This window comes from Macrosteles quadrilineatus, unplaced genomic scaffold, assembly GCF_028750875.1.
Source record: "Macrosteles quadrilineatus isolate MER2022 unplaced genomic scaffold, UCM_ALF_1.0 Scaffold_9__3_contigs__length_116548681, whole genome shotgun sequence".
Classification (NCBI taxonomy): Eukaryota; Metazoa; Arthropoda; class Insecta; order Hemiptera; family Cicadellidae; genus Macrosteles; species Macrosteles quadrilineatus.
This window is the reverse complement of record NW_026542602.1, coordinates 64,596,026-64,612,563: the sequence shown is the minus strand read 5'-3', so window position 1 is coordinate 64,612,563 and position 16,538 is coordinate 64,596,026. Positions and strand designations below refer to the sequence as shown.

General features: G+C 35.1%; 1 protein-coding gene across 1 annotated transcript; it reads left to right on the top strand.

Moving 5' to 3' along the window:
• The first annotated feature begins 1,535 nt into the window (after positions 1–1,535).
• Positions 1,536–15,377, top strand: LOC129003214 (protein FAM117B-like). The gene is made up of 9 exons (XM_054431501.1): positions 1,536–1,951; positions 7,003–7,130; positions 7,516–7,607; positions 8,495–8,723; positions 10,306–10,420; positions 11,431–11,511; positions 12,096–12,222; positions 13,006–13,175; positions 14,510–15,377. Exons 1-8 carry the CDS (start codon positions 1,726–1,728, stop codon positions 13,166–13,168), a joined length of 1,161 nt encoding a protein of 386 aa, XP_054287476.1. The 5' UTR covers positions 1,536–1,725; the 3' UTR covers positions 13,169–13,175; positions 14,510–15,377.
• The last annotated feature ends 1,161 nt before the right edge of the window (positions 15,378–16,538 follow it).

The window sequence follows — 16,538 nt, the reverse complement described above, 5'->3', positions numbered from 1 at the left end:
ATGGGAACGGGGGTTTACGGGGTAAAAATAGGTTTTTCCCATTTTTGACCCATAAAACATAAAATTTAGCAATTTCTTTCCAAACCATTTTGTAGAGCTTAAAAAAACAAATAATTTAGTATATTGAAGCGTTATTATGCACCTAATGGTTACGGAGAAAATTCCAAAAAATTGTAAATTTAAAATTTCTATGTTATTCTTATGGAGAATAAGTAAACTGTTGTAGTTTGCTTGTTTATGAACATATTTTGATCAAATTTGGAAAATGTTTTTATTTCTTAATAACTATTAACATTTTACAAAAAAAAAAAAAAAACAGTTTTACCCTCCCTGATGCAGCAAACATAAGTACTTGTTAAACTAATTCTATTTAAATCGGGAATAAATGTTATATTTTTAAGTAGACATTTCAGTGTAAATCCAATCAGTCAAATGGAAATTCGCTTAGTCTGCAGGTTTGCTGCGGCGGGGGTATTTTTTGTATATTTACCGTCTTGTGAGTAACAGCTTTGACTATTAATACCCATAGTACAATGGTAACAGTATAAGCGTAAATATATGTTTTAAGTGTTATAAGACGTCTCTTTTATTTACTTTCCGTAAATAATTTAAACAAAAGGGGGGCAAAGCCATTACGGAATTTAACGTTTTGTTATCTTTTGTTTTAGGTACGTAGGTTTTATGGATCTTAAGCTTTCAAATGACACCTCCAAAGTGAAAATCAGTTAATTAGGACAGCTAAAAAAGGGGTGTAACAGAGAAAACCCTATTGAATTAATAGAGATTGATATTTATATTATTATATTACTATTATTTTATATTATAAAATAATCTGACTATTTACAAGATTATATATACTCTCAACACCTCCCAATTTTAAAACATTGTTATCTGATCTGTAGAAGTAAGAAAATTAGCTATTCAACACTTTTTGTTTCATTAAAATTAAGATTAACCTCATAAAAACCTCAAACTACTCACAAATTCTAACAATAATACCGATGGATACAAATTTGCATACCCTACCTCTGTTTCTTTCTATAACAATTCAAATTCTCCTGTTTTCGCGGGAAAACTTGCAGACGACATTGATGACGTGCACGAATCAGCTGTTATTAGTTTGACAGTTCGACAATCGAATGCGACCTTTCAATACTAACTTATAATGAATTTCGAAATATTATTATTATCCTAGGCTTCCTTAGTAATCTACAAATCACATATAAAAAATCATAGGTATTGGTAACGTCCTTATAAAACTATATTATATCAAAATGCAGATTCATATAAAACGATTGCATGTAACAAACGAAATATGTAAGGTGCATTTAGTCAAATATCAAGAGATACCATAAAAAGATTACTCTAATGTGTTGGTAGGGTTGAATAATTACATTAAGTAAATGGCCATTCATCGGGCAGAATATTCGATAGAATCGATTGTGAGTGTATTACTTTACTGACTTGTGTGTGTTGTTTGCTAGCGTTGTAGTGAGTGTGAGTGTAGTACTACGAGTGGTGGACAGGGTCAGGGATTGTCAAGTCAACAAAGAACTCAGGTCCCTTTGTGTCAGATTTTAGTATGTTAGTCGATTTGAACTTTCCTTTGTTCAACCGGGAGCTCTAAATGGTCATTTGTTATTTCCGATTGCTACTAGAAGATGTAATTGAAACAGGAAAGTATGTTATTTGTTGAAAACTGTCACAGTTGAAGTGAATGACAAGATGTCGGGACAAAGTAGTCAATGGGTGCGTAAGTCGTCCCCTTCTTCTAAACATGGGCCGATGAAAGCTACGTTGCCGATGTCTTCATTAACTAGACAGAACAGTAATCTCATACAAAGTCAAAATAATAGTCCTACGTTATCTCCTACTTCTTCTTGGAAATCAAGAACTTCTCCCGATCCTCCTTTGTCTGGACTTAGAAGCCCCGGGGCCGTAAATTACAGAGGTGAGCTTGTACACTTAGCATTTATGCCACATTTCAATATTAGTATATGTTTCCAAATAGAATAGCTGTATTGGAACTCATAACCATTATATAAACATTTCATTTTGTAAATATCAAAGTGATGTGTTTCTCACAAATTTTTAAAATTAAATATAAATTAGGGCCTAGTCTGTTCAATTTAGTTAGCCTACTAAGTTAAAGACACCAAACACACTAAGCCCTACTTAGATATTTTTAATTGAATTCTGCATGTACCAATGAAAATGACCAGGGCCTAGGCCTATCATGTTATCAGATTCTAGACAAGCTCAGATCCCTGAGGCATAGGCCTAGGTTATAAAGTTCGCTGAGGATACGATTCCGATAACCGAACGTGGATTAGGCATCCAGCAGTTACTGTCATAACCATACCGGTACCTAACCAACCAAACTTGCTGAAGAAATGGAATTCAAAGCAAAATCTTTAACAAAAAGTTAAGATTACCGATGGGGATTCGACTCAGGGACCTCTTGCATATCAGCCGAGCGCTCTATCCACTACACCACGAACACTGCTGTGTGTGCATCGTATCGTTGTGGTAATGGCGTTCCAGGCCCCCACAACCCGGTGACGTCAAACTGCCCTACGCCTAATCCACGTCCGGTTCCACGTCTGGTTTCCGGACGCGTATCCTCCGTGTATAAAGTTTAGTTGTCTTGTACCTAGGCCTAACTTACATTTTGTCAACTTATTTTTATAATTAGACCTAAGCAGTGCTTATGGGCACCGTAAGTTACAGTACTGTACTGAGTTGGCAAATTTTAACCAACCTTCAATGAGAAAATGTATGTAGTAGCCTGGACACTGTGTTCTCAGCAGAGAAATCACAAATCACAGAGATTTTTGCATGTCAACCTTGTTTTGTATCCAAGCAACCCCGAAAACCCCAGTGCAATTTTAACTTTAGACCTAGGCCCCTACCCTTGTTTTTAGTTAACTTAAAGTTCTTAAAGTAGCCTAGGCCTAACGTTATTTTTAAACAAGGAAATTTTTTTTATTTGTGCAAGGCTAAGGCTGATTTAAATTGGCCTGGTCTAATTTAATATGATTTTGTGATTTTTATTCTGTATTTTTGTGAATATTCTTGCACAACCCATCAAGTCTCAAATAGAAAATTGGTGGCATGACACGACAAAGTCTTAGACTCAATGGGTCTTTGAATCTAAATTGGAAAGTTAATTTAACTTCATTAGGTACCGGTACCTAATTGAATTGTCTCCCTATGCGACAGAGAGGTCTCCCCCCTCAACACTAGTAATCCTCAACTCACCAAAGTACTGCAGCATTTACGGATATGGGATTTCCACTCCAGTATTCGAAGGTCAACATCCGCAAAGTCCAGGTCCCCCTCCACTAACTTATCATTTTACAGCGCTACATTCACACAATCAGGAAAAAAAGGATGAGAGACCAAATGCATTGGGTCCCAACAGAAATAGACGTTTGATTATCAATCAACCAGTAAATTTACAAATACCCCCGCCCCATCAAACCTGCAGACTAAGTTAACCTGCAAGAGGTCGCATAGCTGTCTAAATGACAGGGCGTAAAGATTATATAATTATTGATTGTCGGTATTGTCAGCCTTTACTGTGTATAACACACCACACTCCAGGAACACTGTGACATACTTTTTGCCATCCTTCATCTCCTAATTTCAGTCTAGTAACTGCTTTTTGTCATGTACTGGTCGATTCCACCATGTGCGTCTCCTATTGTTTTAGAATTACCGGACAATAAGACAGTGTGCGACTCCTCGTGGTTTGTAAATAAATGCTTATTCTTCTTTGAATTTTTGATTGGCTACAGTTTTAATTCACTAGGCTACCATGTGCTGGGCCATAGAGAAGTATTTATGTACCTCGCAGTGGTTAGACGTGGAATCTAACAAGTAAGTTAAAGTATAGGATTGATAGTCCATCATCATGTTGAGAGAAATGAGGATGTTAAATGTTCAGTGTGACACTTTGAGGAATATTTTCTATGGCACCTTTTCAATGAAAAATTGAGAGACGTGAAAATATTGATGATAAAATGATTAAAACGATGATATTGGCCACAATTTTAACCCGCTTTGACTTTTTAAAGGCGTTCGACTGCATATACCATCTTCGCCATCTTGTTTTATTGCTCTAACTGGATTGAGTCCTATCTGTCTGAATGTCAGCAGTGGTTCAAAGTCGGTGACAAATGTTCTGCTTGGGAGCAGACTACTAGAGGGGTTCCTCAAGGATCTGTTCTTGGCTCACTACTGTTCTTAACTTACATCAATGACATCACAGAACACATAAACCCAGGCCCGTTTTTGACCCTGTCAGCGCCCTAGGCACTACTAATAGTAGCGCCCCTTTGCAATATATATACAGGGTGTCCACCGACCAGGAAAACCGGGAATCCGTGAATTATGCTTGAGTTTTTTTGAACCGGGAATTATGCATGAATTTTGTATATCCAACTGGAATTTTCAATTTACTGCCATCACGAATAACAACAGTGATGTTTCCGTGACCGCGGTAGACGGCAATATGTCTACACACGGCCGCGAGGGTTTATCAGAATTTTCCGCTGTCCCAGAAGACGTTGGTGATATCTACAGAGCCGCGGGGGATGATCAGAATATTGCCACGATCACGGAAGGCGATGATAATGTCCACACGAACGCAGAAACAGCAAGAATTTTGCCGCAATCGCAGGAAACAATAATTACGATGTCTTCACGACCATAGGAGATGATTAAGATATCTACAGGACCACGGGAGATACAATAATGATTTCTACACAATAAAATGCCACGATGGCGCAAAACAATTATAATGCCCACATGACCGCAGGAAAAGATCAGAAATTATATGTTATATTGCCGCGACATGGAAGGCAATAATTATGTCTAGACACGACCGTGGAAAATAGTAAGAATTTTGCCTCAATTGCGGGAGACAGTTACTATGTCTACACGGCCGGGAGGGATTATAAGAAGTTTACTACAATCATGCAAATACAACGGCAATTTTTTGTTTATTTTCCAATTTCTTGGCGCCCCGCAAAAAAAGCCAATTTCCTCGTGCCCTAGGCACGTGTCTACCGTGTCTATTCGGTAAATCGGCCCCGTATAAACCCACTCCACCACCCGTGGGCTGACGAGTTACAGATTCACTCCCACTTCAATTTAGACAGGTATTCGCAGTATCAAACATTTTGCAGAGTAACTTCCTCTGAACTTTAAAATTATGTGAGTAAAAACTCTCATTTTGACTCATTTCAACAACCGTGACATGGTGACCAATGACATGACTACTGATGTTTCCAGCAGGCTTTAGTGAGCACAAAATTCCTGTGTTAGGCTACTTAGATTCATATTTTCCCTAAGACGGTGTGAACATGCTGCACCCAATTTCAAATTACCGTACTTTCATAAATGAAGCTAAACGAACTTTGTGAATCCACAACCTCCGTCTTGTGCCATATCAATTCCAAAATATTTATCTGATAACGTTCATTTAATTTCATTTAACTTTAATAGGCTTACTTTAATACATATTCACCTGTGCCACTGTTAGAGGTTTTTATCTTTTATCTACACCCATTCACCACTCAACGGTTTATTATAAATCTTTCTTGGTATGTTTCCAATATAAAATTCTCTTCCTGACCACATAAAAGCTAGAGTAAACTGTGTAAGGTTTGGGGCAGAGATCAAATCCGTTATTTTGAGGAGCAGGCATTAGTCTTTGGTGCTGGTGTGATGCATTGTTAATGGCTTGTATTGTGTTGATAATTCTATTTAGGGTTACCGTAGGCCTAATCCGTTTCATCATTTAATCATGTTTATAGGTTTATAGTATGTCAATTTAGATTCAATTTTTTTTTTATTAAGATGAATAGTTTTAGGTTATGTTTTAGAGGAGTGTTAGAGGACTTGTTAGTCCTAACTTCGCCTCCCAAATAAAGAAAATTTTAATTATTTCTCCGTCTCTTATAAACATATTTTTTTCTACCTTTCATTCCAAGAAAGGTTCTTTAAAATATAAAAAAAATTACAAATTATTAGCTTTTTCCTCATTAACCCTCCGAGTGTTATGTGTCGTAAAAGCGACTCATAACACATCCGCTGTAGTGTTATGTGTCGCTTTTGCGACTCACAGACACTGTTTACTGCGACGGCTCTGGGACTGTCTGAATCGGATTGAACTGGATCGAGTTAGGTATCGTTTTTTTCAGCAGATTCAGAGCTTTCTCCTAATGTCTGTTTCTATACGCTTTTCATTTTAGTTTCGGAATATTGTAGCAGACAGCTGACGTGCATATTTGTAAACAGCTTGGTTAATCAAAAGTAGTGATATACGTGGTGCATTATAAGAAAATTTAAATGATTTTGAAGGGCTGGTTGATGATCCTGAAGAAGTAGGTAGTGATATTGGTGTAAATTATCAGCCAGATTCCTAGCTATGGTTAGGCTATGCATTCTTAGCTAAACGCTATGTACGGAAATCTGTTTTTTGCCCATAACTTATTTATTTGCAAACCTACTTCCTTATATTATTATATTTTTGGAATCCTCATACAATTCTGAACAAAGTGGCTATTTTAAAATATTTGTAGACCTATAAATTATAACAATTTATTGAGCGCAAACATAAATTTTTTTCATTTATTTTATAATTTTTGAGAAATGTTAACCCCACAAAAATTGTTGAAAATTTTTTTTGTTATGTTTTATATGTTACATTGAAGCCATAATTTTCCAAACAAAATGATATATAAAACAGTATACTTTACATTGTTTTTAAGTTGCTAAGATACATTTTAATAAAACCCTGCGATTGCGCAATAAATGGGCGAACATTAAGACCAAAACTAGAGACACTTGGAGGGTTAAGGCTTTGAACCTCTCTACTAAAAGGTCGCCATCTGCCACTATCGTCAATTCATCCCTAATTTTGCTTTTCTCTAATAATGAACCAAATAATCTATTGTATTCTAGAACAATTAGACTATTGTTGTACTGATATAGGTAAAAGCAAGAGGCTAGAGTACCTGAGCACCATCAGAAGAACTGCTTCCCTGGACACTATTTATCTGATGGGTCAGTGGCCGAGAGACATGTACAGTGGACTGCTGCAAGTCGACAAAGCAACTCAGGTAGGCACACAAAACAGCACTGAGTAGCTAAGGAGTCACTGTCAGTAACAAATGCATTTAATCATATCACACTAACTAATTGCCGGATAGTTGAGTGGATGTTGCTTGCATAGGCCTAATCAAATGGTTACCGGTTCAATACTGTCAACAGCTCATCATATCATTCACTCATCATTCATATTTTCCTTAAAATACCACATGCACAAAATGTAGGCTATGGTGTGTCGGCGTTGTCGGCCTATAGAAGACCACAATTAATCTACAATAGAAAAATGAATCCACCTCTAGCATGAATTCATGCTTTATCTAGTTGCTATGTACTGTTAATCGTCATATTTCTTTACCATGAATAAAACTTCCATGTTAAAACAAGTGAATGTTGTAGACTGAAGAAACTATGGGAGATCCGAGAAAAGCTCATCGCCATTGTGAAACTCCTTCTAACGAAGACAAGCTTGAGAAATACATCAGACACAGGTACTTTTACTAATTTTCAATTCAAACAAATTTTATTAGGTGTAAACATGAAATAAACCCAAGTTTAGTCCAAAAAGTAAAATGATTTTCTTATTTGACAGCAATTTGTAACCCTTTTGCCAATATAATGTAGAACACGAGGCAAGTACACCTGGCAAAGCCTTACAACCTAAATTGGAACCAAACAAAACAGATGTGCAAATTTGGCACTCCCAGGGTTTGCTGTTGTGAAAGTGTTTTACCAAGTTGGCTACTTTTCAATGGTGATATAATTTTGACGTCCATTCATAACACATAATGTGAGGCCATTAAGATACATTTAGCATTGCATTTTAATCATGCAGTGCAAGACCAATACTGGAATCTTATAAATGGTGTATGGTTTACGTTACACACTATAAGTCATAAGTATACAAGAATTGTTTTTATATTTTCTTAGAAATAGTAATATTGTCCTTCATAAGAAAATGCCACACAATTCTATGATAAATATTTCCATTGTAAAATTAGCCTTAGTTTTTTACCAGTTAAATAGTACTAGGAGAAAACTGTGTGCTTTGTACCCAAACATAGAAATAGAAAAAAAATCTTTTGTGTCTTTGAAAAGGTATTTTAATTTTTAGGCAAGAATTTTGTGTTTTTTTCACATCATAGATCAGTATTATTAACATAATTCGTCCCTGTTGTTCTATGCTATTATTGAATTGTCTTAAATCCATGTTCTTTTCCTCATTACTAACTAAAACACTTTTTAGACAGCAGTTATTATTTTGAATTTATTAAAGCTTTTCATCTCAATGTTGAAAACAATCATGTGTTATTTGTTTATATTATATAAAAGGCCCACTATCTCTCAAAGTTTATGATTATCTTTTTTATCTGTTAAGGCTCCAACGCGTGGGGTCGAGCCGTGAACGGACTGCAGCCTTTGGTTTGATGCTGGCTCCAATTGGCTCCACGGAGCACGGGTCTCAGACAGCCACGCCTCCACCGTTCTCTCCCCCCGGCCGCAGCAGAGCTCCGATGCGAAGCTCAATAGAAGGGCTCAACCAGGAGATAGAGCGACTCGTACTGCGAGCCACATCCACTCTGAGCACGGAGCGTGAGGAAGAAAAGGTGGGGATTTCAAACATAAGCATCAGCTGAAGCATTTGCTGAAGGTTAAACATTTGGCTACAGATAGAACGAGATTCTATAGTGATATCTGCATAAAATAAAACACCGCTATATGAATGAAAATGTTTATATCTTAAAAGAGAAACAAAACAAAACATTTTAACAATAAATATTTTTAGCCAGTTTTAGAATGTAATCATAGTTGAATTAAAGCCCATCAGGGTGCGTTGATGTAAATTACTAATTTTATACTGAAGTGAACTCTCTCTCCAATTGACCCATTCAACTAGGCCTATATAATTTTTTAACACGCTCGCTACAGTATATTTATGCCTGCGTTTAGCTAGGATTGGGTGCTTTATTGTGGTGTAGCCTGGAAGTAAATATCACCGTAATATCCTCTTCTGGCAAGTTTAGAAATTGACTTGTTGTCCCGTCTTTCTCCCCCCAATTGGCAATACAATGGGACCGGCTAGCTCCAGACAGTGCTGCTATCTGTGAGTGTTTCGACTGTCTCGACTCTCCTCGTAACCACAGAAAGCACTCAGCATAGCAACGTTGGTGGCGCTGCCTACGATTGACAGGCAAAGCTCTCTCAAAACACTTAATGCTTTTTACCATGCGGTTGGCATTCTGGGTTATAGTAGTATGTTTTCTGTGTCGTAAAGCAGAACATCACCATTCGCAATTTCTATTTGAAGCATTTGCTATTAGTCTGGCCTGATATATTTAAAACCCAAGTGGGTTTGCTTGACGCTGTGCAGCACCGGGGCTATGCCTGCCATTGGTGGGTCGCAGCAATTGTGTTAATAAAACATTGGTTACAGCTGTTCGTTATAGTTGGGTAACTGCTTCAGTATCCAAAAATCAATTGTAAAAAGTCAGTAGTATAAACAAAAATGTTAACTGATTAGAGTAATTGTGGTCGTAAAAATACAACTGTAGAAAACTTATTAGATTCAATTTTCTGCCCTCCTGAAGCTTATGTTGCAAAGTACTTTTTAGATTGTATGAAGGGAAGAGGAGTTACAATTTCATTTCATAGTGAGTTTATACAAATATGCAAAAAACCCTTAACTTCCACTTCCAAGTTATGAACCTAAACTATTTATGTGAACAAGCATTATATAGTAGATTTTTTTCAATGACTACATTGTTCTTGACCTTGCGTGGAAATAAAACAACTTTACGCATGTATTGATAATAGCAGGTTTTGCTGCAGTGTGATTAAAAGCTTTTTTGTCATACCGTAGCAAAAACAGCAGTTTTTAATACATGCGTTGCAGGTCTAAAGTAGCTCTTTTACTCCCTAAAAAGTTTCTTTTAGACCCTCGCTAGTATCCGACCTCAGCTTTACCTCAATCGTGAAACTTGAGTTTGGGTCAAAAAGAGTCACTTTAAGCCCTAGTGATGACATATACTATTTTTATAACTATGAGCATATCCTCTTAATTAATTTAAACAGGTAATTATGAATTAGTATATTTTTGAAGTCTTAAGTCTAAGTAAGTTTATTTAACATAGAAGTATAGTAATGATAGTCCCTGTGTGCTTTGTTAACAAGGACCTCAACTTGTTTCAGTTGCAGCTTGTACATCAAGCTACTCCTGAAGGTCATCGTGCTCCACTAGCAGATCTACTCCGCTCCACTCGCTCAGTCAACACACAGACTCCGGCCTTTAGTTCTCACTCTTCAGGTATAGTAACACAAAACCTTAATTTATGATCAACTGGTTGTTTCAAACCATTGAAGTCCAATGGTTAGTGGTTAGTCTTTAAATTTATCTTTCATCTTACAAGATTTCTTGTCTCATCCAGCTGAGTGCTTATATTTTATCTTTCAGGTTAAGTTAAGGCAAGTTACAGGAGCAAAGCGTAGACTGGAATGATGGCTGGACTCGCTCTAAATCTCATTTGTCATGCCTCACTAAATTCATTACTTGAAGTTGGAAATGTCTTGAATTATTAAAATCTTCAATTATGTCTGATCAAATACTTGAGAAAACATCAAGGTACTGTAATCTAAGTTATTATAAAACAAATAATTTTATGTTCGACATAATATTAAACAGCCAACTTTAAGTTTTAAAATGAACTGCATATACAGTACTTCCAAGTCCAACACCACAAGTTGGCTGATTTGAGAAACCCACAATTGTTTATCTCGTGAATACTTTTAATAATACATTAGGCCTATCTTGGTTAATTTTCATATTATTCATAAAATTTCTATTTTCAAGTGTTGCATTCAGCAAGGTTGTGGCTCATGAGATTTACTGTGAGATCAGCCATTCTTCTGTTCTGGCCCTACGGTTAGGGTAGTTTGCCCCAACTGAGAAAGGGTATAGGCTCTTTCGTGTTAGACAATAGACAAATTCTTGATTGAAATATTCCTAGAGAACATTCATGCATTAGGTACAATGATTACAATTATTTGCAATTACAATTAGTGTTTTTTAAATTATTTTTAAAGTAGTTTATTGTTTAGGAATTCATCCTCTGAGTAGAATGGCCGGTCCATAAGCCATATTGTCAGGTGCTTCTGGAACAGTCTGGGTTTTCTCTCTTTTGGTGCTCTGGTAGGTTGTTAAGGTAGAGAGCACCTTTGTGGGTGACATGTATCTGCTTAAATAATGATTTTGTATTTTATCGCGTCACTCCCAAAATTGGTTGTTCCTTTTGTATTTAAGTGTAATTTCCATTACAGGACCTCCTTCTCGGGAGTCTGGATCACCTCTAGTGGTCGGCAACTTTGAACTGGCTTCTCGTCCTTCAAGTGACTTCCAAGGTAATATAACTTTCTAAAGTCTGAATGAAATTTGTTTTGGATTTTTACATTGATTTGGAAACTAGGTAGGTGACATGTTTGTTAATTTTTTCTTCTAGAATTGATGCATTGGCTACAATAACATAGGTTAACCCGAGCTTCATTGCTCTAGTTTTAAATCTGATTGAACACACATTAATGGCACAAATAACATTTAAACATTACAACAATTACAATAATTAGTTACACAAATCATTGAACAATAAATAACAATATACTAAGGCTACATATTTTTACTGGTCGGCCAAACAAAACAAAAATATTTTAGTTAGTTAACAAAACCATCCTGAGTGGTCATCACAATTTATTGGTTTTATAAGGTCGCAACACGACTCATAGAGGATAGTCGATTACAAGGTGTTTACCAATGTCATTGATTTTGTTATGAACCATCCATAAAGTAAAGAATCTTTAATCTCTTACTAATTTAGGTGACTTTACTTTGTTGTGGAATGCTACGGACAAAACATTTGTAAAGTTACAAAGTATCAAATTTCAGTAGATTTATGAAGGTTAAGTGTGAAATGATAATTTTTCGTCTGTAGGAAGTGGTGATTCCTCCCCAGAACAAGACAGTAGACCGGGAACTTCTCCTCGAATCAACAAATTTCTCGCACGAGAACCTCCAGATGGCTGTGAACGAGTTAGCCTCAAGTTCTCAGAAGATGTCAGGTAAAAATAGCCTATGAAGCATATCTGGTGGTAGACAGAATACTTTTATTGCTGAAATCCATGTTCAAATAAAATAAATTTTGACTTTTGACATTTTTGTAAAGGATAACTAATTGTGGTTAGTATCAAAAATTGTATGGCACACGTTCTGCATATTATCAATATGCCTTCTTTCTAGCTAATGAAAATGATGTCTTAACTCTGTGGTTCAGAACACTCTTTTAGTTGTTTGTTCACCTATTTAGAAGACAAAAAACATTGTAGGGAAGGAAAACTTTCTCACTATTGAAAAACACGCTCACAATTAAATTATAATATGAAAATAGATTTTTCATAGGATAGTCCAATAGTCAGGTTGAAAATTGGATCTGGAGACATCTTTATGTACAACTTCAATATTTTTTTGGTTGAAAATGGTGGTAAAATATTCCAACTTTTGTGTAGTGTAAAGTTTCTATTTCTTGAGCCATAGTGAACTCTTTCCCATTCAGATTAGCCGGCTTTCATGACAAAAATTCCTACAACCTATGGCCCTTGTGCTCTTTAATCCTTAACACACAACACGAATACAAGAACGGACACGGTATGGATCATTAACTTACTGGCCCGAAAGTAAACATTATTTAAAGTTACCTGAATGGAACTATCAAAACCACGTTAATGTTATTAGTATAGGATTCGGGCCAGTTATGTCATTTGTTTATGTTCATGATCCATACCGGTTTCTGTTCTAATTCAAGAGTATAACCTTCAAGTAGCAGCTAATTGTCTGTTTGTTTGCAGTAACCGCAAGCCTATGCTGGATCTGAGCCTGATGGAGCTGTGTCCCATCAAGCCAAGCACCGCGTGTCAGTTTAAGCCTAGCCTCGGGTCAGCGTTCATGCCTCTCAGTCGGCCAGTGGCCACGTCAGCCACCACTTCTCACGATCCTCCCTCCCAACTGTAAAACATCTGTGAGTACAGTATAGGCCGATGTCAAAATACTATTCAATTATCATTTTGGATAATTTATACAGGGTGATTGGTACTCAGTGTGACAAAAATTTTTTGGTGTAAGTACAAAGTAAATGAAGTGTGATGATGCATATCAAATGTTCCAAGTCTCAAAATTAGCTTCCCAAAAAAATATTTTATGTTTTTCAAAAATAACCATGCTTTTAAACTTAATACAGCGATTTCTCAATTACCTGTATATGGATTTGAGTAGATAATGCCATTTTTGTGTTCTACATTAAATTTTGAACAAGAGTAATGGAAAATGACGGAGCATCAGTTGTAAAAACTCCATTATAAATAGATTCAAAGATAAAAATTAAGATGTTTGACAAAGATTTTAAAAACAATGGTCTATTGCATTTTTCACACCCTGTATACAAGAAAATGTTGGAATATGTTAAAAACTGCGCCATTTTATAAGCTTTCCAACCATATGCTACACTATTGAGGTTTAGATATTTTTTTGTTTGTTTTTGTGGTTTGAATACCAAAAAACAGGGAACTTTTTTACTGTTTTTACTGTTCAAGCTAAAACAAAAATACAACTTTTGCTTAATACATGCCAACTTTCTATGTTTTAAATGTTAAAGACACCATGCTTTGTAGTCTTCAAACCATTAAAACCTACATAAGCAGACATAAACCTCAATAGTGTAGCATATGGTTGGAAAGCTTATAAAATGGCACAGTTTTTAACATAGTCCGACACTTTCTTGTATACAGGGTGTGAAAAATGCAATAGACCATTGTTTTCAAAATGTTTATCAAACATCTTAATTTTTATCTTTGAATCTATTTACAATGGAGTTTTTACAACTGATCCTCCGTCATTTTCCATTATTCTTGTTCAAAATTTAATGTAGAACACGAAAATGACATTATCTACTCAAATCCATATACAGGTAATTGAGAAATCGCTGTATTAAGTTTAAAAGCATGGTTATTTTTGAAAAACATAAAATAATTTTTTGGGAAGCTAATTTTTAGACTTGGAACATTTGATATGCATCATCACACTTCATTTACTTTGTACTTACACCAAAAAAATGTTGTCACACTGAGTACAAATCACCCTGTATTATTTGGCCATTAATGAATGACTAAATTCTCTCACTGAATGCTCGTTGCTCTAACATAGAAACCATACAGCCAGTAAACATTTCTTGTCATTTTATTTTTGGATTGCTTTTCTATAGTTGATTCTTGGTAAGATAAAATATAATTTACTGAAAGTTAATCCATTGAGAAGATTACTTGTGTACTTTCTTCTGATGCTGATTATATTTTGCAGGGCGAAAACGAAAATACAGAACTCCAGTTTTGTGTAGCCGGCATCACTTAACAGTACAATAATAATTACCTTCATAGTTTTAGTTAACAATGGTTGAATTGAAGTGGAACTAAAGTTCTACTTTGTTCGAGCTTAAATTGTTATTCCATTATTATAGTGTTTTGTATTTTGTATAATTATATTAGCACCTTTCAGTCAGAGGGGGTATCATGGATTGAGTTTTTTTTTTAACAATTAGAGATTTTGATGAAATGATGGTCGGATAGTATCAGATACTATGAATTATTGTTACATCATCTTAAAATGAGAATTATATAATTGGAAAAGAAAATACAGGGTTTTGGTTAGTTCTGAAAAGATAATTTTCTATCACGGGTATAGTTAACTACAGGTAGACTGTTTGTTTTAATAACATATTTAACACCTATTCAAATGACTTTCTAAAATGTTCGTAGGCAGTAATATAGCCTAATTTTTGTTTTATTCTTGTATGTTTATCTCAAGATATCATGAGCTCCTCTAACCATATTGTGGAGGTGGAATTGATGATTATGATTGAAGTCTAGACATGGCAAATATTGAAACTGTCAACCAATAGTTTTCCTCTAACTTTTTACCATTATATTTGAACAGTTGAACAGTGATGCCTTGTTTCGTTTTGTTTTACGACTAAATAGTATGCAAGTTAGATAAGCATTTTTCTGTAGATTTGTTCTTTAGTCCTTCAAATTTATATTAACTAATTACAAAGATCAAACATTTATTTATGTAAACATCCATGATCCCCATCCCTGGCTGAAAAAAATTGAATGAACTGAATTTCGCTAAGTTGCTCTGTACTTATATAGCAATGTTGTTACTGTTGCTTAACTTCAAAGTGCGTTTAACTAGAGTATGTATGTTTTGCAGAATTGTTGCAAGTACATGGTTTATTCTGTAAAATCTGGTTATCGTTGGATTATGATTATTTAAATGTTGTATTCAAGAGAAGATAAAATATTTTTTATGTGATATACAATATTTTAACTTCTCTGGGAACTAAATACTTTTTCCAAAAAAAAAATTGTCAACAAAAGACCCAAATGTTGAAACACCTTTTCTTAAAATTTTGGACATCAGGAATTTAAAAGTTTCATGACCACTGAAAATAAGTAATACAGTTTTTTTTTCCTTTGAAAGGTTCAGTTATTCATTGATCAACTATTTATTCAACACTTCAATGGCGAAAATGCCCATATTCATGTACTAATTTAAATTTACTATGTACTGCAACAAAATTTGACCATAAAAATGGCAATCTAACAATTAAATGCACTTTGAATTTTGTACAAATATGTTTGTTACTGTCTGATTTTAAGATGACGAATTATACTTGTTTGTAAAGTGTTTCTTTGGAAGGCAGACAGAGTATTTAAAATGTTATTTTAAACATTTGAAATGTCGATGTAATGGTACTGTTCAGTCATAATGTGTCTTTAATTAGATGTAAGAAAGTGACTTGTTACCTCAGCCAGCAGCTGTTTGTTATACGTTGTAAATCCTTGAAAACCTCTAGATTCCATTATAAATTTTGCAGTATGGTTTTTTTTTGTTTTGCAGAATTAAAAGCACTTGTCATTGTGACATTGAGTTAGAATGAACAGATATCTCAACTGACTCTAAAGGGAATAGTTATATGCAGCACACAACTTATTAAACTCGATGTTTCACCTCTTCTAAAAAGGTTTTTGCTGAAAAATATGTAGAATGGGAGTTGGGTTTCTAGGTCAAAACTGCTGCGGCAAATCCAAGCTCAGAATTTTTTTCCTTGTATAAGTTATTTGTAAATTTGTTCCTCTATATTGGGATAATAGTTTTGTAAAAGGTTAGCGGTTCATATGTAATAATACATCATCAAATACTATTCCACCTTGATACTGTTTGCATTCAATTTATTGTTATCACTTTATTACGTCATACATTATGGCTGCTGGCAGATGGGCCGGTTCAAGACTGTCTACGTAGGGTAAATAAGTTACCTTGCTGTATT

What these genes read in the sequence shown, in the direction of transcription:
- LOC129003214 (XM_054431501.1), top strand. Translation starts at nt 1,726, where the DNA reads ATGTCGGGACAAAGTAGTCAATGGGTGCGTAAGTCGTCCCCTTCTTCT. An exon ending in CGGGGCCGTAAATTACAGAG is followed by an intron (nt 1,952 to 7,002) that starts GTGAGCTTGTAC and finishes GTACTGATATAG; the next exon opens with GTAAAAGCAAGAGGCTAGAG. An exon ending in CTTTAGTTCTCACTCTTCAG is followed by an intron (nt 10,421 to 11,430) that starts GTATAGTAACAC and finishes TTTCCATTACAG; the next exon opens with GACCTCCTTCTCGGGAGTCT.